Source organism: Oncorhynchus keta, chromosome 2 (assembly GCF_023373465.1).
Source record: "Oncorhynchus keta strain PuntledgeMale-10-30-2019 chromosome 2, Oket_V2, whole genome shotgun sequence".
Classification (NCBI taxonomy): domain Eukaryota; kingdom Metazoa; phylum Chordata; class Actinopteri; order Salmoniformes; family Salmonidae; genus Oncorhynchus; species Oncorhynchus keta.
In genome coordinates, this window is record NC_068422.1 from 27,012,006 (window position 1) to 27,039,605 (window position 27,600).

At 41.0% G+C, this 27,600-nt stretch overlaps 2 protein-coding genes across 8 annotated transcripts in view; both read right to left on the reverse strand.

Moving 5' to 3' along the window:
- LOC118398754 (uncharacterized) overlaps window positions 1-20,003 on the reverse strand; it is a 44,910-nt gene extending 24,907 nt beyond the window's left edge. The window contains exon 1 of one of the 7 annotated variants that reach the window (XM_052474643.1): window positions 19,984-20,003. Coding sequence is in view for 6 of the 7 variants with exons in the window: in XM_035794454.2 (XP_035650347.1) it covers window positions 15,332-15,392 (61 nt within the window). In the remaining variant the exon portion in view is untranslated. Of the gene's footprint in view, window positions 1-15,331; window positions 15,543-19,983 lie in introns of those variants that run through there. The other 6 variants (XM_035794454.2, XM_035794447.2, XM_035794437.2 and 3 more) reach the window with 6 other exon arrangements.
- A 6,295-nt stretch (window positions 20,004-26,298) lies between these two features.
- Window positions 26,299-27,600, reverse strand: part of pyroxd2 (pyridine nucleotide-disulphide oxidoreductase domain 2) — a 41,240-nt gene continuing 39,938 nt past the window's right edge. Inside the window, exon 16 of the mRNA XM_035794467.2 lies at window positions 26,299-27,361. Coding sequence (XP_035650360.1) covers window positions 27,291-27,361 — 71 coding nt within the window. The 3' untranslated portion in view covers window positions 26,299-27,290. The remainder of the gene's footprint in view (window positions 27,362-27,600) is intronic.

Here is a 27,600-nt window from a genome sequence, read left to right on the forward strand (position 1 = left end):
CGCCCCATGTTGATCTCAGTGGACTAATGAGCCGTGTGTGAAAACGACTGATATGGACTTTTTTAGGGCCGATGACGATTTTTTGGGGTCAAGGAGGCCGATGGTCGATATTTTAGGCAGATATTCAATATTAACTTAGAAAATGTTGATGACAAAATTTGCCAGAGACAGACAATTATTTTTTAAATCAAACAAATTTGACTTCGTTTTTAACCAACCTAATGGTAATAATTTAATTTGAACAATAAATCTCTTGATAAACTGGGTAAATTAAGATGGCATACGAACAACACAGGTGAATGGATATTCAGTAGGAGAGTGTGCACGCATTGCGTTATTGAGCTTCTTTTGGCTAATCTGGTGCTACAGATGACAATCGGTTTGCCTTTCATTTGGGACATATTAACATCATTTAGGGACTGCTGTTAGTTTGAAAATATTAAATCTATTCAATGCAAATGGTTCAACGTAACATCACAATGTGATCACGGATGCTTATGAAACAAGTAACAATGTTTTAAGCTGTCAGGACACCTCTAAAAAGAAAAAAAAAACAGCTGCCAGGACAATTTATTATTATTATTTTTTATACGACTCAATTGTCTAGTTCAGCTATTTGTCAAGAAATGGGCGGGTTGTAACTTTATCCTACTGCTATGATTGGATAGAGCGAGGCTGTAATACCGCTCCCTTTCACATATCTCTTCATCAATCATATCACTTGCTGGCTGCAGTTTACTGCTACTATGATAACTAGCTCAATGGCGATGACATTTGCTACCAAGCCATAAATGTGCACAATATCTAATATTTGTCTGAATGACTCAAATCTGCACATAGTTTGAGAAGTGAGAAGGAACAGGCACTGATCTTAAGCTTTCTTGGTCCATAAACATGCAGGCAGATTCTTAGGTAGCTAAACCTATTGCCAACCTTTATGTTAGGCATTTTAAACACACTTAATTCTTTCCTATTATGACAATCTAATCCGACTATAAACTGTCAATTTACAGATACGATTGTGCCGTGTTAGATGAGCACACCAGTAAATATGTTACACCAAAAATATTTAGAAACTCTGATTACACAAGTCAGATGGCTCGTTGCCAAAAATGGTGCATTTTCAAAATGATAATCAGTTAATGCTAGCTATATTTGCAATTATCTCCCATCTGATAACTTAGCACCATGTTATCCTAGCCAGCTAGATAGCATACGTTAGTAGCTAATAAAGCTAGCTAGTTAATACCACAGATGAAAAAGTTAATTATTGTAATCTTTGCTAACAGGGCACATAGCCATCTGCTTATTGCATGCATGTCGGGAACGTCGACACAAGCCTCATTATTAGTGACTTAAACTCAGACTTGCAACAGAAGTTTGATTTGGGTCACTGTCATTTCATCCGTTTCTCTACACTGCACCTTTCTGTTGGAGAATGAGCTAGCTTGCTGCTGCTAATTTTCCCAGCTAAACATTCCTCTGCATTGTGCAGTGCTCTTGGTTCAGGCGGTGAGTAGCAGCTGCCATAGCAGCAGTTTTGCTATGTAGAGTGACTATCGGCAAAGTCGACCGATAGCAGATAGACGAGAAAAAGGGCCAATGTCGGCCCACTATATCAGCTCGGCCGACCATTGGTCGTTCTCTAGTGAAAACAGCATATCTGAGGAGCTTTCAGAGACACTCCTCCGTTCCCACTGGTCAGCAAAGCAGAGAAGGGGAAAAAAAGGATATGTTCAGCAGGCAAATGTTGTGAAATGTTTTATATAGAATTGCAATGAATAGCGCTGACAATCCCTTATTCTAAAGGTCAAATAAGCATGTTTGTGGGCCTCACGAATGGCGCAGTGAAGAACACCCTCTGTTCTGTTAGACAGGTAACTCTTTTGTAACTGGTCAAAAAATGTTTTCCAAAAGTTTACTACTAAGGGTTGGTAACAGGCTGATCGGTTGGCTATTTGAACCAGTAAAGGGGGCTTTATTATTCTTAAGTAGCGGAATGAGATTTGCTTCCCTCCAGGCCTGAGGGTACACTTTCTAGTAGGCTTAAACTGAAAATGGCAAATATCATCTGCTATTATCCTCAGTAATTTTCCATTCAAGTTGCTAGACCCTGTGGCTTGTCATTGTTAAGACAATTTTTTCACCTCTTCCAGTCCTTTTACGGAATTCAAAATTACAATGCTCGTCTTTCATTATTTGGTCAAATATACCTGGATGTGTAGTGTCAGCATTTGTTACTGGCATGTCATGCCAAAATAAATCATTAAAATAGTTGGTAAAATCAGTCGGTTTTGTGATGAATGAGCCATCTGATTCAATGAAATCAGTTTAGTTACATGATTTCTCAATTTGCAATATGTTCGCCCATCGGTTGTACAACCAGTCTTGCCATTCCTTTTGCCTCATCCCTCAACCATACAATTTCTCAGTCCATGGAGATTTAACCCCTTTTAGAGTAATTTTCTTAAAGGGTACATGCTTATTAGTAACTGGAATAAGCAATTTCATAAATGTGTGAAGTGTCTGTTTGCTTCTTATTACACACCACAGACCAACAAATATTATTTACATCAACATAGGATTCACTCAAAAACGTATTGTATGACCTCTTATACACAATATTAGTACCAGCCTTTGGAACTGTGGTTTTCCTTGATACGGCTACTACAGTGTTATCACTACATCCGATCTGGATACTGCGGTGAAGCAAATTTCTGCAGCATTAGTAAAGATGTGATCAATACATGTGGATTTGGTTGGTTTCTCAAATGATTGCCTCGCCTGGTTCACCAACTACTTCTCTGATAAGAGTTCAGTGTGTCAAATCAGAGGGTCTGTTGTCCGCACCTCTTGCAGTCTCTATGGGGGTGCCACAGGGTTCAATTCTTGGACCAACTCTTCTCTGTACACATCAATGATGTCACTCTTGCTGCTGGTGAGTCTCTGATCCACCTCTACGCAGACGACACCATTCTGTATATTTCTGGCCCTTCTTTGGACACTTAACAAACCTCCAGACGAGCTTCAATGCCATACAACTCTCCTTCCGTGGCCTCCAATTGCTTTTAAATACAAGTAAAACTAAATGCATACTCTTCCAACGATCGCTGCCCGCCTGTTCAACATCACTACTCTGGACGGCTCTGACTTAGAATACGTGGACAACTACAAATACCTAGGTGTCTGGTTAGACTGTAAACTCTCCTTCCAGACCCAACATCAAACATCTCCAATCCAAAGTTAAATCTAGAATTGCCTTCCTATTTCACTCATGCTGCCAAACATACCCTTGTAAAAACTGACCATCATACCAATCCTCAACTTTGGTGATGTCATTTACAAAATATCCTCCAATACCCTACTCAACAAATTGGATGCAGTCTATCACAGTGCCATCCGTTTTGTCACCAAAGCCCCATATACCACCCACCATTGCGACCTGTACGCTCTCGTTGGCTGGCCCTTGCTTCATACTCGTCGCCAAACCCACTGGCTCCATGTAATCTACAAAACCCTGCTAGGTAAAGTCCCCCCTTATCTCAGCTCGCTGGTCACCATAGCATCACCCACCTGTAGCACGCGCTCCAGCAGGTATAGCTCTCTGGTCACCCCCAAAACCAATGATTTATTTGGCTGCCTCTCCTTCCAGTTCTCTGCTGCCAATGACTGGAACGAACTACAAAAATCTCTGAAACTGGAAACACTTATCTCCCTCACTAGCTTTAAGCACCAGCTGTCAGAGCAGCTCACATATTACTACACCTGTACATAGCCCTATAATTTAGCCCAAACAACTACCGCTTTCCCTACTGTATTTATTTTGCACATTCTTCCACTGCAAATCTGCCATTCGAGTGTTGTACTTGCTATATTGTATTTACTTTGTCACCATCGCCTTTTTTGCCTTTACCTCCCTTATCTCACCTCATTTGCTCACATCATATATAGACTTGTTTCTACTGTATGTTTGTTTTACTCCATGTGTAACTCTGTCGTTGTGTGTCGAACTGCTTTGCTTTATCTTGGCCAGGTCGCAATTGTAAACGACAACTTGTTCTCAACTTGCCTACCTGGTTAAATAAAGGTGAAATAAAAAAATTAAAAAACAATTTAATTCCTGTGCCGTTTGTAACTACCCGGGTAGGTTGACTGATAACCTGAACCAGGTTGCAGGAACTGGTTACAGTTTGAAGCTTTTTCTTGGGTGGAGAGCTTGATTAAAGCCAGTCAATATTTAAAATTACCCAGAGGATACACCTCTCTGTTGAGATCATACATTTTCAAGCAAGTAACACATTAAATCCTGACACTGACAGTTATCACTTGGTGGTCTATAGCAGCTTCCCACAAGAATGGGATGCAGGTGAACCTGTAGTCATTACTTCAACAGTATTTAACATGACATCCTCTCAAAGCTTTACAGGAGTGGTTCTGAATATAACAGCAACACCTCCATTGGCATTTCTGTAAATGTTATAAGCTTGTATTGCTACCACTGTATCAAAGGCAATATCTGAGTGAGTTTCAGACAGTCAGAATATGAATGCCATCTGTTACTAGCAAATTATTGATTTAATGAACCTTTTTACTTAATGTACATATGTTAACATGGGCTATTTTGAGCACTTTTCTTCTGGGATGCTTACTTGTTTCCATTGATTTACTGGGAAGCTTAGCAGAAGTGGATATGCTGATGTTATTTATTTGCTGAAGCATTATGACAACTCAGCGTCAATATGGTAGGGATTAACTCAGCTGGGCTTGGGTCATTGATAAGTCATTGTCTCAATTTTAACTTATAATGCTGTGAAAGGATGCAGGAAACCAAATTATTTGAGTGGATCACATCCTTATAAAATGTGTTTTGTTTCCAAAAGGCATAGACATTGTCAATATAAAGATACGCCCACTGCAATAATCAAGTAGCCAGTTGTGAAGAGAAAGAATCCTGCTAAAGCGTTCAATGCCACGATTCAGAGAGGGCACAGGGCCAGATAGGATGGATCTTTTAATTGACATCTTCCCTTTTTAACTAACTGGGCAACAACAGACAGTGAAGCTCTTGACACAGAACTGAAACGTTCACAGTAAGTTTAGCAGTGAAATGGTTTTTATTTTATTTAACACACAACCGTTTAAAAGTTTGGGGTCACTTAGAAACTCTTGTTTTTGAAAGAAAAGCTAAATGCTTTTGCCCATTAAAATGACATCAAATTGTTCAGAAACACAGTGTAGACATTGTTAATGTTGCAAATGACTATTGTAATTGGAAATTTTCCATAGAATATCAACATAGGCATAGAGGCCCATTATCAGCAAACATCACTCCTGTGTTCCAATGGCACGTTGTGTTAGCTAATCCAAGTTGATACTTTTAAAAAGGCTAATTGATCATTAGAAATGACTTTAACATAATTGCAAACCTCTTGAAGCTAGGGGGCACTATTTTTATGTTTGGAAAAATAACATTCCCAGAGCTCATAGTATGGCAACTTGGTATAAACTTTACTCTTATTCACTAAAGTGATACATCCTAGACGTCGAGTTGTCATCAGCATCAGCTGTAAATGTGGGCTAGGAAAGGACAGACAATCTCTTAAGACAGGGTACTACCACAAGACATATTCTTCAAAAGGACAAGGGCAACCCAGCCTTCCATCTAAAAACCAAACTATCGAAGCACAGCTCAGAGTAAATATTTCTTGCATTTTCCTTCTCCAAATGGCCGGTTATTTAGAATGCATAACAGTCTATGTACAAAAGCATTGCTTCATGAGGTCTGATAGAGACCCAATCCTTTTGTTCATCAGTCTTCACACGCTTTCATTCAAACCAATTTGTAAGTCGCTCTGGATAAGAGCGTCTGCTAAATGACTTAAATGTAAATGTAAATGTAAACCCAACCCCCTTTCTTTGTGTAACCAGCCGTCATATCTGTTTCGTTTTCTTGTATGACAATTAGTAATCAATGTATGATCCATCTTGTGTATATGTCATTCTGTGTGATTATTGAGGTATTTAGTAAAGAAATAATTAAACCAAACGTTGTATTGCTGATTCAACTTGTTAGCCAGTGTTCGTGAAGATAAGACAGACTGAATAAGGTGATGATTAATAATTGACTGCTATTGATATAAAAAAATTACCAGGTCTTTAAGAGTTTATTCGGAAGACAACAGCTCCATAAACATTCTTCCGTGTTGCCCTGACTTCCTAGTTAATTACATTTACAAAATGTGTTTAATCAGGTAATATTAGAAAATGTATTTTATGAAATAGCATATCATGTAATTTAATCCATAGTAAAGACTTTTCTCTGTCCTGTTAAATTGTTGACAGAGCGTGCACCTGAGCACGCATAGAAGTACCTGGTCTGCTTCATGCAAAATGTAGAAAAATGCCCACACTGCGATTTTAAAAAATCTTACCTGGATACCACTTACCATTAGAATGCATTGACGTCTTACCAAGACAAATTATTTTAGTGCACTGGCAGAACATTTTGCTTACTTTAACATAAAACAGGCTTGAAACAAGTCAGAAGTATCTTAAAACAATAGAAATGATCTTGATTTAGCTTACCCAGAAAATGCATCAACTCAAAACAAGTCAACTTAATTAGGTCAATACAAAAAAAGGTCTGCAGTGCATTTGGGGGTGTCTGTGGATAGACTTAAGATGAGAACAGAGGGGGGTCAACTCACCACCACTAATAAGCTAGACTTGCCATTAACTTCTCTTCACCTCACACAATAAGTCAATGAAGTCTGTTTTTCTTAACATCCATTCAAATAATAGTTCACTGATTCTCTCTATAGGCCTATTCGTCCATTCAGAAAGTTTCCTAAAGTAGCCTGTCTGGAATCCATTTCTTAATAAGAATCACAGGACCCTGTCTTTCAAAGATAATTAGTAAAAATCAAAATAATTTCAGATCTTCATTGTAAAGGGTTTAAACACTGTTTCCCATGCTTGTTCAATGAACCATAAACAATTCATGAACATGCACCTGTGGAACGGTCGTTAAGACATTAACAGCTAACAGACGGTAGGCAATTAAGGTCACATTTATGAAAACTTAGGACGGCAAAATTCGTGGCATAATACGGCTAATATAGTACAGTCCGTTTTGGCCCCTTGCAGACATTTAAAGGGATAGTTCTATGAAAAATGTACAACTCGTCTTCTTACCTTGAAAGAAGCCGTCCGACAACCCGCCCGCTCAAACCCGTCCCCTCCTCCCATTCCTCACTTCCCTCAACTAACCACTGTCTGCATCCCCACTGACTTAAACGTCCAGAGTTACTCCCCTCCTCAAAAAAACATTTGACCACTCCGACATCCAAATTTAAGCCAGTATACTTTCACAACACACTTGAGCGTCCTGTCTGACCAACTCTCTCGCCATCACTCTCAGAACAATTGTCTTGACACTAACCAGTCAAGCATCAAGAGGGGTCACTCAATCAAGACTGCTCTCCTCTGTGTCACAGAGGCTCTCCTCACTACCAAAGCAGACACTCATCATCCTAAATCTATCCACTGCCTTCAACACAGTGAAACATCAGAGCCTCCTCTCCACCCGCTCAGGGACTGGGCGTCTCAGGCTCTGCACAGTCTTGGATTGCATCCTAACCTGCAGTGCGCTCCTACCAGGTGACGTGGAAAAAAAATCTGTCACTGCACCACACTCACTACTGTTGTCCCCCAGGGCTCGGTTCTAGGCCCTCACCAAATCACTCAGCTCCATCATACCCTCAAAATGGTCTCTCCTATCATTGCTATGCAAATGACACTCAAATACTTCTCTTTCCCACCCTTCTGACACCTACACTACCGTTTAAAAGTTTGGGGTCACTTAGAAAAGTACTTGTTTTCCATGAAAGGCTCTGCACGAGTTGCAAAATGAATAGGAAAGTCAAGACATTGACAAGGTTATATATAATGATTTTTAATTGAAAGTGTCCTTCAAACTTTGCTTTAGTCAAAGAATCCTCCATTTACAACAATCACAGCCTTGCAGACCTTTGGCACTCTAGTTGTCAATTTGTTGAGGTAATCTGAAGCGATTTCACCCCATGCTTCCTGAACCACCTCCCACAAGTTGGATTGGCTTGATGGGCACTTCTTACGGTACATACGGTCAAGCTGCTCCCACAACAGCTCAATAGAGTTGAGATCTGGTGACTGTGCTGACCACTCCATTATAGACAGAATACCAGCTGACTGCTACTTCCCTAAATAGTTATTGCATAGTTTGGAGCTGTACTTTGGGTCATTGTCCTGTTGGAGGAAATTGGCTCCTATTAATGGCATTGCAAAATTGAGTGATGGATCTTGAAGGAGGAAGGCCCTTTAACCTTGTACAAATCTCCACCTTTACCACCACCTAAGCACCCCCAGACCATCACATTGCCTCTACCATGCTTGACAGATGGCATCAAACACTCCAACATATTTTCTGCATCTCAATGTTCTTCTTTGTGATCCGAACACCGCAAACTTAGATTAGTCTGTCCATAACACTTTTTTTCCCAATCTTTCTCTGCCCAGTGTGTGCTCTTTTGCCAATTTTTTTTTTTTTTTTTTAAACATTTGATTGGCCAGTCTTAGGTTTTTCTTTGCAACTCTGCCTAGAAGGCCAGCATCTTGGAGTCGCCACTTCACTGGTGAGGTTGAGACTGGTGTTTTGCAGGTACTATTTAATGAAGCTGCCAGTTGAGAACTTGTGAGGCATCAGTTTCTCAAACTAGACACGAATGTACTTGTCCTCTTGTTCAGTTGAACACCAGGGCCTTCCACTCTTTCTATTCTGGTTAGAGACAGTTTGCGATGTTCTGTGACGGGATTAGTACACAGCGTTGTACCAGCTCTTCAGTTTATTGGTAATTTCTCGCATAGAATAGCCTTAATTTCTCAGAACAAGAACAGACTGATGAGTTTCAGAAGAAAGTTTTGTTTCTGGCCATTTTGAGCCTGTAATCGAATCCACAAATGCTGATGCTCCAGATACTCAACTCGTCTAAAGAAGGACAGTTTTATTGCGTCTTAAATCAAAACAGTTTTCAACTGTGCTAATATAATTGCATAAAGGGTTTTCTAATGATCAATTAGCCTTTTCAAATGATAAACTTGGATTAGCTAACAATGTGCCATTGGAACACAGGAGTGATGGTTTCTGATAATGGGCCTCTGTACACCTATGTAGATATTCCATTTTTTTTTATTTTTATGATTTGTTTTAAAAACAGCTCCCAGCTCAATAGTAATTTACAACATTAACAATGTCTACACTGTATCTGATCAATTTGATGTTAATTTAATTGACTTTTTTTTTCTTTTCAAAAACAACAATTCATAAGAAGTGACCCAAACATTTGAACAGTAGTGTAGGTGGTGACACACATCTCTGCGTGCCTGGTAGATATTTTAGCTTGGATGTCGGTCCACCACTTCAAGTCCAACAAGACGGAACTGCTCTTCCTCCCGGGTAAGACCCTGCCAAGACCTCTCCACAGTGTCAAGTTCCCAAATAACCTTGTTGTGACCCTGGACAACACACTGTCGTTCTCTGAAAACATCAAAGCAGTGACCCGCTCCTGCAGGTTCATGCTCTACAACATCCATAGAGTATGACCGTGCCTCACACAGGAAGCGATGCAGGTCCAAATCCAGGCACTTGTCATCTCCCGTCTGGACTACCGCAACTCGATGTGGACCGGGCTCCCCGCTTGTACCATCAACCCCATGCAACTGATACAGAACACTGCTGCCTGCCTGGTATTCAACCTCCCCAAGTTCTCCAATGTCACTCTGCTCCTTCTGCACACTGCACTGGCTTCCAGTCAAAGCTTGCATTAACTTCCAAGACCATGGTACATGGAGCAGCAAGAGGAACAGACCCTTCCAACATTTAGGCTATACTCAAACCCTACACCCCAACCCAAGTACTAAATTCTGCCACCTCTGGTGTCTTGGTCCTCCCAGCACTACGGGAGGCAGGTCTCAGTCATCCCAAGTCAAAGCTCTTCTCTGTCCTGGCACCCCTATGGGGAACCAGTTTCCCCTGAAGCTAGGACAGCAGAGTTCCTACCCATCTTCCGAAAACATTAAAACCCTACCTCTTTAAAAAAAAGCATTTTAGATAATCCCACAGCACCCCTTTCGTAAACGAACACGTGCATTTGCTTTCACCACCACCACTGACTTTGTTGATAGCTACTATATTTAGGAAAATGTTCCTTACTATGATTGAGATGTGGTTGTCCCACCTAGCCATCTTAAGATGAATGCACTAACTAAGTCGCTTTGGATAAGAGTGACAGCTAAATGGCAACACTTTAAAATAAACAAATGTTAAACTGGAAACCTGACTCAATCATCTCCCCCTCTGTCCTAACTTATACCTCAAGTCTGTAGCTGCCAGCATTAGTACCCATTTCTTTCATCCTTCAATATGTGTTTGGATAAATCAGGATGTTCATTATCATCAAATAAAAGTGATTTGAATCACTAGAAAGAAGAAAGATGCATCTATTCCCAACGGTGGAATCATAGGACACATTTATCAACACAACATTAAACTTCAGGAGTGTATGGAGTCAGAGTAATAGAAGAGATTAACCACAATGCCTTTCATTATCAAACTACGGAAGGACTTGAAAGAGCAATAAATCACTAAAAATTGGATTTAAATATTCAATTCAACAAAACATTTGACAAACTGACAAATTACATAATTCCTGCAACATCCTTAACGGCAAATGAGAGTGAATTATATTGTCTACTTCTGTTTGTCCCTATAGGTGAACCACATTTGGTGCTAGGTAAAAACTGTGCTCTACCAAGAAAGAGAAATGTACAACAACATCAATCAATGTGTGTAAGGAGAAACAGATGGGCATGCTCACTTCGATTGTCATCTAAGATTACACAGTACACAAGAGGAACAGACTGACCCTAGCCCACCGGCACACAGGCTATTGCATAATAGATACTGGGGATTGGGCAACACTATGGCGCCGTTAAAAATGACTTCCGAAAAAGGGCCAATCAGGCAGGTTAAACACCACACCACTTTGCCAAAGCACAGCCCCCATACCACTCAAGGGAAATCAGCAGATCACTAACTTACTACCATGAGACAAGATCGAGTATAGCCCAGGAAATTCTCCCCCACGCACTAGCCTTAAGGTGCGCAAAACCAGATAGGAAGATTATGTTAGTGACTCAACCCACATAAGGAAGTGTAGTATAGTGAACAAAGCCTGGTATGCAGTGATGCGCCCTTATAGGGGCGACATGGGAGTGTGTGAGCAGGCCAGTGACTCGGTCACCGTAATAGGGGCAGGGGCAGAGAATCCCAGGAGAGAGTGGAGAGCTGGCCAGGCAGACCGCAAGGGTGGTTCCTCTTGCCAGTGCCTTGACGTTCACCTTAGCACCCCTGAGCAACTCGATCATAGGACCTACTTAAGAGATGAGTCTTCAGTAAATACTCAAAGGTTGAGGTTCGAGTTTGCGTCTCTCACATGGATCAGCAGACCATTCCATAAAAGAGGCAGCCTACAGGAGAAAGTCCAGCCTCCAGCTGTTTCCTTTGAAATTTGGGACAATAAGAAGGCCTGCTTTTTGTGAGCGTAGTGTACATGTAGGTACATTATGTAGGGCAAGACTAAAATCAGAGATAAGTAGGAATAAGTTCATTTAACAGTAAAACCTTGAAAATCATCTCTAGCAGGAAGCCACTGTACAGAGACTAGCAGAGGAGAAATATATATATGTTGGGGTCTTGCAAGGAATGGGAGACTGGGTGGAGGGTAACATACAGTGCCTTCGGAAAGTATTCAGACCCCTTGACTTTTACCAAATTACAGCCTTGTTCCAAAATGGATTACCTTTTTATCCTCAGCAATCTACACACAATACCCAATAATGTCAGTGAAAACAGCTTTAAAGCATTTTTAAAAAATGTATTAAAACAGAAATAACTTATGTACATAAGTATTCAGACCCTTTGCTTTGAGACTTGAAATTGAGCTCAGGTACATCCTGTTTCCATGGATCATACTTGAGATGTTTCTACAACTTTATTTGAGTCCACCTTTGATAAATTCAATTGCTTGGAAATGCACACACCTGTCTATATAAGGTCCCACTGTTGACAGTGCATTAAAAGACCAAAAACCAAGCCATGATGTCGAAGGAATTCTCCGTAGAGCTCCGAGACAGGATTGTGTGAGGAAGGGGACCCCAAAAGAATTCTGCAGCATTGAAGGTCCCCAAGAACACAGTGGCCTCCATCATTCTTATATGGAAGAAGTTTGAAACTACCAAGACTCTTCCTAGAGCTGGCCGCCTGGCCAAACTGAGCCAGGGAGGTGACCAAGAACCCAATGGTCACTCTGACAGAATTCCTCCAGAGTTCCTATGTGGCGATGGGAGAACCTTATATTTACATTTACATTTAAGTAATTTAGCAGACGCTCTTATCCAGAGCGACCTTCCAGAAAGACAACCATCTCTGCAGCGCTCCACCAATCAGGCCTGTATGGTAGAGCGGTAAAGACGGAAGCCGCCACTCATTAAAAGGCACATGAGAGCCCACATGGAGTTTGCCAAAAGGCACCTAAAACTCCCAGAACATGAAAAAAAACAAGATTCTCTGGTCTGATGAAACCAAGATTAAACTCTTTGGCCTGAATGCCAGGTGTCACTTCTGGAAGAACCCTGGCACCCTCCCTACGGTGAAGCATGGGTGGCAGCATCATGCTGTGGGGATGTTCTTCAGCAGCAGGGACTGGGAGACTAGTCAGGATTGAGGCAAAGAAACAGAGCAACGTATAGAGAGCTCGTTGATGAAAACCTGCTTCTCAGACTGGGGCGAAGGTTCACCTTCCAACAGGTCAACGACCCTAAGCACACAGCAAAGACAACACAGAAGTGTCTGCAGGACAAGTCTCTGAATGTCCTTGAGTGTGGCCCAACCAGAGCCCAGACGTCAACCCGATCTAACATCTCTGGAAATACCTGAAAATAGCTGTGCTACGACACTCCCCATACAACCTGACAGAGCTTAAGAGGATCTGCAGAGAAGAATATGAGAAACTCCCCAAATACAAGTGTACAACCCAAGACTCAAGGCTGTAATCGCAGCCAAAGGTATTTCAATGAGGTACTCAATAAATGGTCTGAATACTTATGTAAATGTGATATTTCAGTTTGTCATTATGGGGTACTGTGAGTAGATTGATTAAATTGAGGTAAAAATATATATTTTAGAATAAGTCTGTAACCTAACAAACTGTGGAAAAAGTAAAGAGGTCTGAATACTTTCCAAAGGCACTGTTTTGTGAGTCTGGATTTAAATATGCAAATAGAGTGATGAATGGTCCAGGAGTTTCAGAGGAGTGAAGCAGAACTCAAGGCACCATTGGCCAGGAGTCTGGTGTTGGGGGTGATAAGCCAGAGTCAGATGAGTAGACTGAGTGACAGGGGATTTAGGTGTGAAGCAGGTCAGAGGTAAGAAAGAGCCAGGAAATTGAGAGATTTGTAGGTGAGCATAGGAGTTGGAGTGGATGTGATATTTTCCCAGGTTTTGATGTGGTTGTAGGGAAGTTTCCATTGGTGTAAAATTAAGGATTCAAGGATAGAGAAACCAACAATGAGTGTGAATGCTATTAAACCTTTGAGACAATGTTCACAATAGTGAAAGGTAGCATAAAGTCCAATGGTCAACAGTCTTACTTTATACCATAACATTAGATAAGGACCCAGAGGAGAGAGAACACCATATTTTGCCCTTCCCCTGCCAACCCATCAGAATGCCTGCAAAAAGATTGAGCCTTAACGGCAACACCAAAATGATGTACCTTTCAGGGTGAGCACTGAACACATTGAAGAGGGTTGACAGAGAGGCTATAGAGAGGAGTGTTGCAGTAGTCCAGGTAAGAGGTGACAATCTGACAAACTGTTCAACACAACACTTTGAGAATGCACAAAACATGGCGGTTCAACTTTGCAGAGCACAAAGTCTTATTGGTGTGTGGAACTGATGGAGTCAGAGTTGGGAGCTTTATGGGAAATCCATGGCTGTGCGATGTGTGCCCTTATCCTGTAAACAATACAAAGTTGTTTTAAGGTGCCTATGTCATGTAATCAAGTAGCTATTGCATTTTAAGTGCTGTATTTATAATATTTTTTTTTTTATGTAGGAATCATTTTATGAGGAAACTAAAGGGTGTGCAACATGCCTTTCTATATAACAAATAATGGACAGTTGACATTAGGATGCTAAGTCACATGCTTGAAGAGCTATTGAAATGTTGCATTTTCAAATATTGACATAAGCACTTAAATGGGAAAACCAAAGGGAATGCAATGTGTCCCTACCCTGTGAACATTCCAAAGTTGGTTTGTGTCGTCTAGGTCACATGGTCAAAGAGCTATTGAATTTTAAGTGATTTTGTATAAATATAAATTTAGGAATATTTGAGAACTAAAAAGTTGTGCAACTTGCCTCTATGTAAGGCTATGTAAGGAATAAGGGAATAAGGGAATGTTTAAAATTAGGTTGCAAAGTCACATGGTGAAACAGCTATTGAAAATGTAATATTGTGATAATGCACTTTATTGACGGTCCCTAACTAGTTGCATTGACAGTGCTCGGGGCTGCCTACAACGTTGCTGTGTGAGATTATTTAACTCGGGTCAAAATCGGGAAAATAAGTCCTGTGCAATTTTGTACACCTGTATTCCTTCATAAAGAGCCAGCCCGGAGGTATGTAGCTCAGACCGTTCGCCAGCTATTGACGTTTGAAGGTCCGAATATCGAATCAAACCAACATTTACCACTGTGAGAGTTGCCCCTTCGCTCGGTCGACCACCACATTAGACCAATGTAGCAAAAAAGGCTAGGTGGACAGGCATGCATGTGTAAGACCTACTTTTTTAATGCATTTCAACTTCTAATCATCAACAAGCAGCAAAAGAGCCGAACTTTGTTACAAAGTAGCTATTCTACCCGTGTAACTTGGCACGTTACAAACACTCCCTGACATTTTTTATATCCTAGTTCCAAGGCGAAATATTATTTTTAATTGAACCTTTATTGAACTACGCAAGTCGGTTAAGAACAAATTCTTACTTTACAATAACGTCCTACCCCGGCCAAACCCTTCCCTAACCCAAACGACGCGGGCCAATTGTACGCCGCCCTGTGACTCCCGATCACGGCCGGTTGTGATACAGGCCGGGTTCGAACCAGGGAGTGAAGTGTTTGCCGACTATGGAGGAAAGTTCGAAGAGTTGGGAAAAAGTGGATATTTCTTACCGCTCCCAAGCCCCAGCAGCCTGCAAATGTCCCGTGTGAACCGCATGACTGCGACCACCATCCAGCATTATCGTCTCAAATACCCGTTAATAAAACCAAACACATTGTTACAAAGTAAACACGATTAGAACATGGGAACAATCGCTGTCTGCGGGAATGTGGGAGGTTTTGTCAGGGCTTCCTTCTTCTACAAATATGAATTGGCGGATCGCAACCAAATGTACGGTGCCGCCACCTACTGTACTGGAGTGTGAGGCCAGTATTTATCTTATCTTGCCCTGTGTTTCTGCCTACTGTTCTGGAATTCCTTACACTTTGTGACAAAAAGAGGACAGAATTGTTTTTAAATAAAAGCCCTAACAACTAAATGCGTCAGCCTGCTGGCACCTAGCTGAACTCGGGCTAACATTAACTGAACCGAAGGAGTATGCTCCCATACTCCCTTAAAAGACCTTTGCTTAAAAAAAGAGATGCTATAGCCAGTATACACTTCCTCAAAATTGACAGAATTAATCTAACACAAGAAATCGGTCATTCATTTTGATGTTTTTGCTTAAAAGAGCTTAGTCACACAATTTTACATCTAACTAAGACGTTTGGTGCAGTATTTTTCAATCAAAAAAATGAGCATGAAAACTTTCTCGTTGAATGACAACAAAGACTTTATTGAAGAATCCCTAGTGTTGACTAAATTGCCTCAAGAAAAAATGTTGTCTAGCTGAACAGCCGAAAAAAAACATCACCGAAGTCCAAAACTTAAAAAAAGTCAGAAAATGTCATAATATAAGCACAAACTCTACCGAACTGTTTCAGCTGGGAAACATGCAGACGCCTTAACTCTACACCCATTAAAACCTCACCACTATTGCACTACTTGGCCCTATCTGATCCTACACCAGGCCGGCAGCCTGGGAAGACGGGACGCTATCATTCAACACACCTTGTAACTCCTCTGCAATAAAATCTTGTACACCGAAGTACTTCTCTGCAGCTGTCACCGCAACATCTATTTTCTGTTATTTATGTTCAATTTCTGAGATACAGTTGATAACCATGTCTTTGAACGCTAAGAAGCCAACCTTACTGCAACATGTTATTTCTATCACTCTCTATTGGCCTCTGCCTACTCACATGGAGCCTCTTAGGATCCCTTGCCCTGTACCTCTTTTCCGCTACTATTCTTCATTGCTCAACCTGCCTTTCTCTCACCGGACACTTCTGATTTCAAGCACCATGGGTACCCCTACAGTTAACACACATCGCTTTTTCCACCAACAATATACATTCCTTTGTCTCATGCCCTCCTGCACACTTCTCACATCTAGGAATCTCCCTTCTACACACTGATACGACATGACCAAATGCTTGGCACCTAAAACACCTTAATTGGTTCTGAACGAAAGCTCTCATGAGATAACTGACCCATCCTAACTTGACTTTGCCGGGTAAAGACTGCATCAAAACTCAGCAGGGCTCTCCACCCGGTCTGCGTCATACCAAATGGCAGGCGTCACAGACACCAGGAATCCTTCATTTCTGTTGGTCCTCCTCAGAACTTCACGCCACTCCAGTTATTACTACTTCCAATGATGTTGTGCTCCAGATAACAAGCAGGTCTTGTCCCGAAGCGCGTGGTGCTTTGAGCACGAGTCCACTTTGAGGTACTTTCACCAATTCAACAGTCTCTAACCTCTTCTCCACCCATCCGGACTAGAGTTCGACCGATTAATCGGAAACGCCGATTAATTAGGGCCGATTTCAAGTTTTCATAACAATCAGAAATCTGTATTTTTGGGAGCAGATTTGCAGATTTTTTAAACTTAGTTTTTTAACCTTTATTTAACTAGGCAAGTCAGTTAAGAACGCATTCTTATTTTCAATGACGGCCTAGGAACGGTGGGTTAACTGCCTCGTTCAGGGGCAGAGCGACAGATTTTCACCTTGTCAGCTCGGGGGATCCAATCTTGCAACCTTACAGTTAACTAGTCCAACGCAATAATGACCTGCCTCTCTCTCGTTGCACTCCACAAGGAGACTGCCTGTTATGCGAATGCAGTAAGCCAACGTAAGTTGCTAGCTAGCATTAAACTTATCATATAAAAAACAATCAATCATAATCACTAGTTAACTACACATGGTTGATGATATTACTAGATATTATCTAGCGTGTCCTGCGTTGCATATAATCTGACTGAGCGGTGGTAGGCAGAAGCAGGCACGTAAACATTCATTCAAACAGCACTTTTTTTGCGTTTTGCTAGCAGCTCTTCGTTGTGCGTCAAGCATTGCGCTGTTTATGACTTCAAGCCTATCAACTCCCGAGATGAGGCTGATGTAACCGATGTGAAATGGCTAGCTAGTTAGCGCGCGCTACTAGCGTTTCAAACGCTGTTAGCGCGCGCTAATAGCGTTTCAAACGTTACTCGCTCTGAGCCTTCTAGTAGTTGTTCACCTTGCTTTGCATGGGTAATGCTGCTTCGATGGTGGCTGTTGTCGTTGTGTTGCTGGTTCAAGCCCAGGGAGGAGCGAGGAGAGGGACGGAAGCTATACTGTTACACTGGCAATACTAAAGTGCCTATAAGAACATCCAATAGTCAAAGGTTAATGAAATACAAATGGTATAGAGGAAAATAGTCCTATAATTCCTATAATAACTACAACCTAAAACTTCTTACCTGGGAATATTGAAGACTCATGTTAAAAGGAACCACCAGCTTTCATATGTTCTCATGTTCTGAGCAAGGAACTGAAACGTTAGCTTTCTTACATAGCACATATTGCACTTTTACTTTCTTCTCCAACACTTTATTTTTGCATTATTTAAACCAAATTGAACATGTTTCATTATTTACTTGAGGCTGAATTGATTTTATTGATGTATTATATTAAGTTAAAATAAGTGTTCATTCAGTATTGTTGTAATTGTCATTATTACAAATACATTAAAAAAAAAAATCGGCCTATTAATCGGTATCTGCTTTTTTTGGTCCTCCAATAATCGGTATCCGTATCGGCATTGAAAAATCATAATCGGCCGACCTCTAATCCGGACACCACTTATGGATCAACCTGAAGGCAACGATCCATTCTCTCCAAAAATCTCACTCCAACTGGGCCAAAATCATCTTTGTCTTCATCGGGACTAGGCCCGAACTCGGCATTCTACACCGCACCTGCCACTGCAGGTAATTCATCCTCACTCTTGTCAGGTTAAATTTCTGAGATACTGGAGTATCGGGGCTTCCTGGGCATCGACATATTGTTGTTGGTGGTACCACACAATGCCAACTTGTGATGGGTAGTTCGCAAATTAACAGCTCTTTTTGAATTGATCTTTTTGGTGAACATCGGGAACAGAATCGCATTGGAGAAAAGAGACGTTCATTTCGCTCACTGATTTGTATACTGGTACTACTGCGTTTGAGGTGCGGATAAGTTACAAAATAATTCTCTAAAGAGGGTGAATCCTCACAAAAAATAAATAGTGGGGAGAGTGAGTCAATCTGGTCCATGTGATTTTTTTCTGTGTGTTTTTACAGGCCATGTGTTTACAGACAGGTAGAAATGTATTTGAATGTGCATTTCACAATCTGACATAATGGTAGCCTACCTTTTGGGCTTTGAGATTTGCAATATTCTTCATGATTCTAGGTCGATTTTTAAGCATGTTTAATGTTTACAGAAGTTTTTCACATATAAATAGAATCTAGAAGCAGGAAGAGTACCTTCAAAAAGTGATTTTTCTTTAGTCTAACTCAACTGAGATTAGGCTAGCCTGGGTACCAGTAGCCTGGATACCAAACACCAGTCTCAACGTCAACAGTGAAGAGGCAACTCCGGGATGCTGGCCTTCTAGGCAGAGTTGCAAAGAAAAAGCCACATCTCAGACTGGCCAATACAAAGAAATGATTAAGATTGGAAACAGGGGGATCACATGACCCTTGAACGAGATGGCCGCATGAACTAAGAGCTCCGCACACGTAGTTTCCAATTCTTAATCTTACCTCCACTTTAAGTTAAAATAATAATAATAATAATAATATATGACATTTAGCAGACGCTTTTATCCAAAGCGACTTTAGTCAAAAAGTCATGGCGCTACAAAAGGCAACATTTTTACCTGGACTCGAGCATTAGGGGTGGAAAAAGCCTCCAAGAAGCAGCTAGCTTCATAAAAAGCTAGCGCTATTAGCCAGGAGCAAGAGGCCCAACAAATGCCAACCTCGCACTCAATACATCCTTTCTGAGCTGAGATCCCAACGTATAGAACACAACATCAAATTAGATGGCATTAATTCTCAGCTCAGTGCGATAGGGGGCAAGGTGACAACACTGGAAAATACTTTGCCTGACATCAACAACAAGATAACCATCAACGCGGGGCACCTGGATGAGGCAGAGGGGCGAATCCTATCCATGGAAAACTCACTGACAGACGTAATGGAAACAATAGCATATGCTAAAAAGAAAATAGAGCATCTGGAAGAGACAGAGGACCTGGAAAACAGGGGATGAAGGAATAATTGTGTTCTATTAAATCTGGGCGAAAAAGAAAAAAGGGAAACATGCCACTGATCCGCTACCTACAAGACAAACTTCCCGAGTGGCTCCACATGTCCACCAACAGGCCCATAGAACTCGAGAAAGCTCACCGAGCACTGAGGCCCCCACCAGCAGCCAGACAACCGCCTCGCACAATCACCATACGTTTCCTGAGATTCACCGTCAAGGAACGAGTCCTACAGGCAGCGAAAATCAACACCATTATAGTGGGAAACGCCCACTATTTTTAATAAAAATAAACAACTTATCCTATAGATCCCTCTTAAGGATTTGCTTCAACATTTCTGTTTTATTTGGTCCAAACGATTAGCCTTATGTCCTTGGGGGGAGGTATATGTAGGCTGGGATATTGATTAGATTTTCTCCCTATTTTTAATGTGGTCTGGACAGGGGGCTATGTTATCACTTACTCAATGCGGGGCGGAGAGGATGAGGCATTTCTTTGGTGGGGGGGAGACGTTGTGCATTGCTAACTGTTCACGTTTTTTTTTTTCGGAACACAGAATTGAGACTAAGCGGGGGAGTAATAGATCCAACGGGATATGTCAAGTTGTTTGGGAACTCGGCTGGGGTGTTCAGAGATTGTTATTTTATGTACACCGTTTATTAACTATTATCCACCTGTACCCAGAGATGACTTGCACTAGAGTTCGATTACTGTTCGATGACGTTGACCAGTACCTTAAATCTATTGACATGGAACTGCTATGGTCTAGGCATGCAATAAAATGAAAAAAAGATACTATGCGCTCTAAAAAAGGAAAGGAAAACAATCCCCACATTGTGCAATTACAAGAGACACCTCTGTGAGCCCAACATGCCAAACTCCACAGAGCTTCGGTGGGACAGGTGTATTTCTCATCTTTCAAATCAAACAGTAGAGGTACAGCCATACTTATCCATAAGAATGTTCCATTCATAAATGACAAAAACATATCTGATCCAGAGGGGAGATTATTTTGATAACTGGGTCACTGTATGGGCAACCAATTACTATCTTAAACATATATACGCCCCTAACACTGATACTTCTGCTTTCATGTCAAAAATGTTAACCCTGTTCAATGAGGATTGTGTTTCATTTGGAGTGCTGGCTGGAGATTTTAATTGTACCCTCAACACAACCCTAGACAAATCATCTCAAGTCCCCTCCACAAATCCTAGATATGCAAAGATGTTGAACTCTCTTACTAATGAGAAGGGACTGATATATATCTGGAGAGAGACTAATAGTGTCACGCCTTGGTCATAGTATTTTTGTGTTTTCGTTATATATTTGTTCAGGCCAGGGTGTGACATGGGTTTATTGTGTTGTCGTATTGGGATTTTTGTAGGCATTGGGATTGTGGTTGATTAGGCGTGTGTCTAGTTTAGGCTTGGCTGCCTGAGGCGGTTCTCAATCAGAGTCAGGTGATTCTCGTTGTCTCTGATAGGGAACCGTATTTAGGTAGCCGGGGTTTCACTGTGTATTTCGTGGGTGATTGTTCCTGTCTCTGTGTGTGTTCACCAGATAGGCTGTAATTAGATTTCTCGTTCCGTTTGTTGTTTTTGTATTTATTAAGTTATTTCATGTATCGTCATTTGTTTCATTAAAGACATGAGTAACCACCACGCTGCATTTCGGTCCGACTCTCTTTCGACAAACGAAGAACGCCGTTACAAATAGCTCATCTATGGACTTTACATACTACTCTAATGTCCATAACACCTACTCCCATATAGATTACATTTTTATCCCAAAGATTTTCAGAAATTCAGCCACGTGTACAATCGGACCCATAGCTCTTTCAGATCACGCCTTTGTCCACCTCCGCTTTGACCTCTGTGAAAACATTCCGAGGTCAAAGAGCTGGAAATTCAACACCTCCATGTTATCAAACGAAGCGTTCCAGACATTGGTAACTACATGGATAGACAAATACACACAAGACAACAAAGACTCTGTCACGTTCTGACCTTTATTTCCTTTGTTTTGTATTTATTTAGTATGGTCAGGGCGTGAGTTGGGTGGGCAGTCTATGTTTGTTTTTCTAGGTTTTGGGTATTTCTATGTTTCGGCCTAGTATGGTTCTCAATCAGAGGCAGGTGTCATTAGTTGTTTCTGATTGAGAATCATACTTAGGTAGCCTGGGTTTCACTGTGTGTTTGTGGGTGATTGTTCCTGTCTCTGTGTTTGCACCAGATAGGACTGTTTAGGTTTTCGTACATTTATTGTTTTGTTAGTTATTTCATGTCTAGTTCCTTTATTAAAGAACATGAATAACCACCATGCTGCATTTTGGTCCGCTTCACAGGAAAACCCTTACAGACTCTCCTGTTTCTCTGGCCACAATGTGGGACGCTGCTAAAGCCACACTAAGAGGTCATCTAATTGCATATGCTTCCTCTAAGAAAAAAGCAATGGAAGCACACAGGCTAGATCTTGAGAAGGAGCAGGAACGCTGTGAAAAAGTACATAAACAATCCCCAGACAGCACCTCCTGGAGTCAACTTAAAGCAGCCAAAGCCAAACTGAACTTGGACTATACCCGGGAGATTAAAAAAAAGTTTTCTTTACTAAACAGAAATACCATGAGTATAGAAATAAGCCTAGTAGATTGCTTGCTTACCAATTTAAAAAGGAGCAGTCAGAGCGTACAATCATGGCTATCCGAACAGCAGAGGACGAGGTCACATATGACCCAAAAAATATACATTTAACTTTTCATGATTTTTACTGCAAACTATATACCTCTGAGAGAAAACACACAGAGGCAGAACTCCATTCCTTCCTAGAGGGAATCTCGCTACCTATACTATCAGAGACCGACCAAGAAGATCTCAACTCCCCCTTCACTCCTGAGGAGGTCCTGGAGGCAATTACCTCTATGCCACCTAATAAGTCCCCAGGCCCAGATGGATTCCCCAGAGAGTTCTACAAAGCTTTTTGGCTCCAGCTTAGCCCTATTTTCATGCCAATGCTGGATGAGTTTTGCAAAAACAAGAGTTCTCCCAGACTCTATACACACAGCTTGCATTACAGTGTTGCTCAAAAAAGACAAGAACCCTCTATCCTGCTCGTCCTTCCAGCCCATAAGCTTGATTTCGACTACAAAATAATGACCAAATTGCTCGCCAAAAGACTAGACACTCTTCTTCCCAAAATAATAAAAGCGGACCAAACTGGATTTATTAGAGACAAGTACTCTTCTGATAACATTTGCCGTCCTTTTGATATTATTGATCAAGTAAACGCACAGAAGACCCCTGTCCTGCTGGCTTCACTGGATGCTGAGAAGGCATTCGACAGGATGAAGTGGAGCTTACTGTTCTCAGTCTTAGACAAGTTCTATATGGGCCCGAACTTTATTAAGTTAATTAAGTCCCAATACTCTCATCCAAATGCCATGGTGACTACTAACGGACTGAACTCTGACAGATTCCCTTTGGGACGGGGCACAAGACCAGGGTGCTCGCTGTCCCCCCTGCTCTACTTGTTGGGGGCGGAGCCTCTGGCAGAGTTGATAAGGAGCAATCAAAGTATTATGGGTGTTTCTGCAGGCGGCCTGCAGCACAAGAGTTCACTCTATCAGAGTTCAGAGTTCACTCTATCTTCGTAACACCAGATCTGAATAGACTTTTCAAGGAAAATTATCTTCCACTCATGGATCGAATCAAGAACGATCTCCAAACCTGGATCTCCCTCCCAATTAGCTTAGTCGGAAGAATTTATGTCATCCGTATGAACATCCTCCCTAGATTGAACTATTTATTTCAGATGCTCCCATGCTATCTCCCAGTTTCCTTTTTCAAAACAACTAACCAAAGCATCACCAAATTTATATGGGGCAATACAAAACCTAGGATCAAGTTCTCCACTCTATCGAAACCTGAATCTAAGGGTGGTCTTGCCCTTCCCTCCCTTCAAATGTATTACTGGTCTGCCCAAATCCGCAACATGCTAACATGGATCACAAACAGACAAGACTCAACGTGAATTCAGATAGAAGCCCAATCCTGTGGTTCATTGCCCCTAAGCTCAATTATATTCATGAATAACTTTAGTGAAGTGGGCAACATAGCCAAAACCTTTGTGATTTACAGCACCCTACTAGCGTGGAAGGGCTGTAAGAAATAGCTGGGCATTTTCTCCCAAATATGTTCTCACTCGCCTATAGTATGCAACCCAGACTTGCCAAAAGCCCTGAGTGATGCCAACTTTAATCTTTGGCATACTCTAGGGATCAGGACCTTTTCATAACTATTTCATCAGAAAACCACTACACTGAAATCCTTTCAAGAGCTCTGCAGTGAATTCAATGTGCCAAGATCCATTAAAAAAAAAATCTTCATATTAGACATGTCATTTCCTCATTCATTTCTAAGAGGAGGCGGAGGTTTGCCACAGGGTATACTGCTCCTCTACTAATGTAAAAAAAAACTATTTGTACACATTTTATTATACTCCAATGAGACTCCATAGAGTGAAAACAGATATTTCTCCTAACTGTAAAATATGTACCTCTGTAAGTGGAACCTATATGCATGTATTTTGGAGCTGTAGAGATTGGCAGATTTTGGCAATCTATACATACTGCGGCACAGAAAATACTAGATGTACAGTTTGATATGACCCCGTGTATCTATCTTCTTAATGCCCATCAGTACTTTGTTCTTGATCCTGACAGAGAAAATTTGTTTATGACTAACACATACTTTTCTAAGAAATGTATTCTTCTATTGTGGGCTTCTAATACTTCTCCTACATTTAAAATGTGGATTGACTGGATTGTTGACTTTCTCCCTATTGAAAAGCTCACATATGACCTCCGCAAGAGACAGCCCAAGTTTGATAGACTCTGGTCTCCACTAATCAACTATATTTCAAATAGGCCAGAGTGAATGGGGTGATTAGGGAAATGAGCAGATACATGTTGTGTAAGGTGATGTAAAAACAAATTATTTGCTTGTCGTCTCAGCTGAGGCTGGAAATAGCTAATAAGAAACTTGATAGTGCTGCTGCAAGTTTTTTTTAAAGTTTCTGTGAATGTGGAATGTGTTTTGTTGGTTGATTGAAAAACAAGAAAACCTACTAAAACTATAAAGAGAAAAAAAAGATGGGGAACAGAACACAGACACTGGACAGAGGATCTCTGCCTAGAAGTCAGAGAGTCGCCTCTTCACTGTTGACGTTGAGACTGGTGTTTTGCGGGGACTATTTAATGAAGCTGCCAGTTGAGGACTTGTGAGGCGTCTGTTTCTCAAACTCGACACTAATGTAGTTGTCCTCTTGCTCAGTTGTGCACCGGGACCTCCCACTCTTTCTATTCTGGTTAGGGCCAGTTTGCGCTGTTCTGTGAAGGGAGTAGTACACAGCATTGTACAAGATCTTCAGTTTCTTGGCAATTTCTTGCATGGAATAGCCTTCATTTCTCAGAACAAGAATAGATTGACAAGTTTCAGAAGAAAGGTCTTTGTTTCTGGCCATTTTGAGCCTGTAATCGAACCCACAAATGCTGATGCTCCAGATACTCAACTAGTCTAAAGAAGGAAAACAGTTTTCAGCTGTTTGCAAATGGGTTTTCTAATGATCAATTAGCCTTTTAAAATGATAAACTTGGATTAGCTAACACAACATGCCATTGGAACACAGAAGTGATGGTTGCTGATAATGGGCCTCTGTACGCCTATGTACTGTAGATATTCCATTTAAAAAATCAGCCATTTCCAGGTACAAGAGTCATTTACAACATTAACAATGTCTACACTGTATTTCTGATCAATTTGATGTTATTTTAATGGACAAAAAAAATGTGCTTTTCTTTCAAAAACAATTATATTTCTAAGTGACCCCAACTTTTGAATGGTGGTGAATGTACATTTTTTTTCCTACTTTCCTTCTAAGTTTTCTTGAAATAACAATCAGAGATTATAGATTGTAGTTTCCCAGTAGTCATTACCAGTTGGAGGGGTGTTCAAGGGGATTTTTCCCAGTCCTGTGCAGGTATTTACAAATTTACTAAATGTTATGAACGCAGCATAATTCTTCATTTACTATTTAGCCTATGCTATTCCCAACCCCTTACAGTTGCACCCTAATTTACATGGACTGTTGGGGGATTCCCAAACCTAGTTTAATGCCTGGAAAGCAGCCTTAAAATCAAGATGTTGAAGAATTGCTCTTGTAGACTCAACATAAAGCAACTATAGCCATATGTTAATGTCAGTGCATTCAATTACCATAATTATTAAGTGCTTGGTGATCCATAACACACATAGGCCTGCTGTAATAACCTATAGATGGGTGTTTAGAAACACAACATTGAGTGACAGAGATTCCTCACAGATGTCCTATGAAATGACTATGTAATTCTATGGATTCCTACTTGTGATATATCATCATTAAATAGATAGGATGGAAACAATTCTGTCAATCTGAAAACATGGTTTTAATTTGGACCAGAATATTAAATTAAGACAGAATGACACTGGCAAAGAGACAAACACATGTGCATGTCATTTCAGCTAGATTAATTTTGTGCAATGTTCATAAAATGTTTAAGCAATAGAAATAGATTTTAAAGATTCCTCTGGTAAGTTTTATTCACAAAACCCACATGCATTTCAATGTTTAACACAATCAAAACAGTAATTGATGTCATACTATTACTTCTGTTTTGTTTACCTCTTTGATATGTTTTTGTTTTTTTTGTTTTTTTGCAGAATATTAATTGTGTGTGTGTCACGTAGAGCAGTGTATACCAATTCCAGTACCCCCAAATGTAGCCCTGGATAAAGCCCCCTTATCAATTTGTCAACTTATCAACAAGCCCTCTATGAGTTGATCAGGTGTGTTTCTTCAAGGCTACAACAAAAATGTGTGCTGTTGGGGGTACAGTTGGGAAACACTGATGTGGAGTGCACATTCTTTTCTTCAATTAGGCTGAGAGCTTTTGAGTTTGAGCTTTTGTTAAGTCATTCATGTTCTATTCCAGAATTCAACTCCTTATAGTGTTCTATTCTACAATTCTAGTATGCTTAAGGATTGAATTAGCTTCACTTTGGGATGTCATTAGTCAGAATCAGTTGAATGTTTAATAAAATATGTGTGTGTCATGGTGTCACAGTACCATACAAGTGGATGGAAATGGATTGAGATCTGTGCTTCTTCATTGAGAGTTCAGGTTTGTGGATCTGAGATCGTTCCTCTAGAAACAGAGTGTTAATTTTAGCTAACCAAGGGCACCGGGTGGGAAGAGTTTTCACATTGGAAATCATTTCAGTATTCCTAAATTTAAAAACTGCCCAAACGGTGCACCGGGCTATGAAGCCCCTTCAACTGGGAGGGCCGTGTTAAGGTATTGGCATGGACGTCCAAATCTCCCGCCCTGCAATCCCGTCAGAGCGGGTTAAGGTTTCAGCCACGTTTCAGGTCAGCCATGGCAGCCAGAGCAGCATTCCACCCTGGAGACCCCATCACTCCACCACCTAAGGAGAAACACACACACTAATACATTGGCATTTTAGTCATTTAGCAGACGCTCTTATCCAGAGCGACTTACAGTAGAGTGCATTTTCTTATTTTTTGTACTGGTCCACATGCAAGAGTGAATACACACACACACACACACACACACACACACACACACACACACACACACACACACACACACACACACACACACACACACACACACACACACACACACACACACACACACACACAC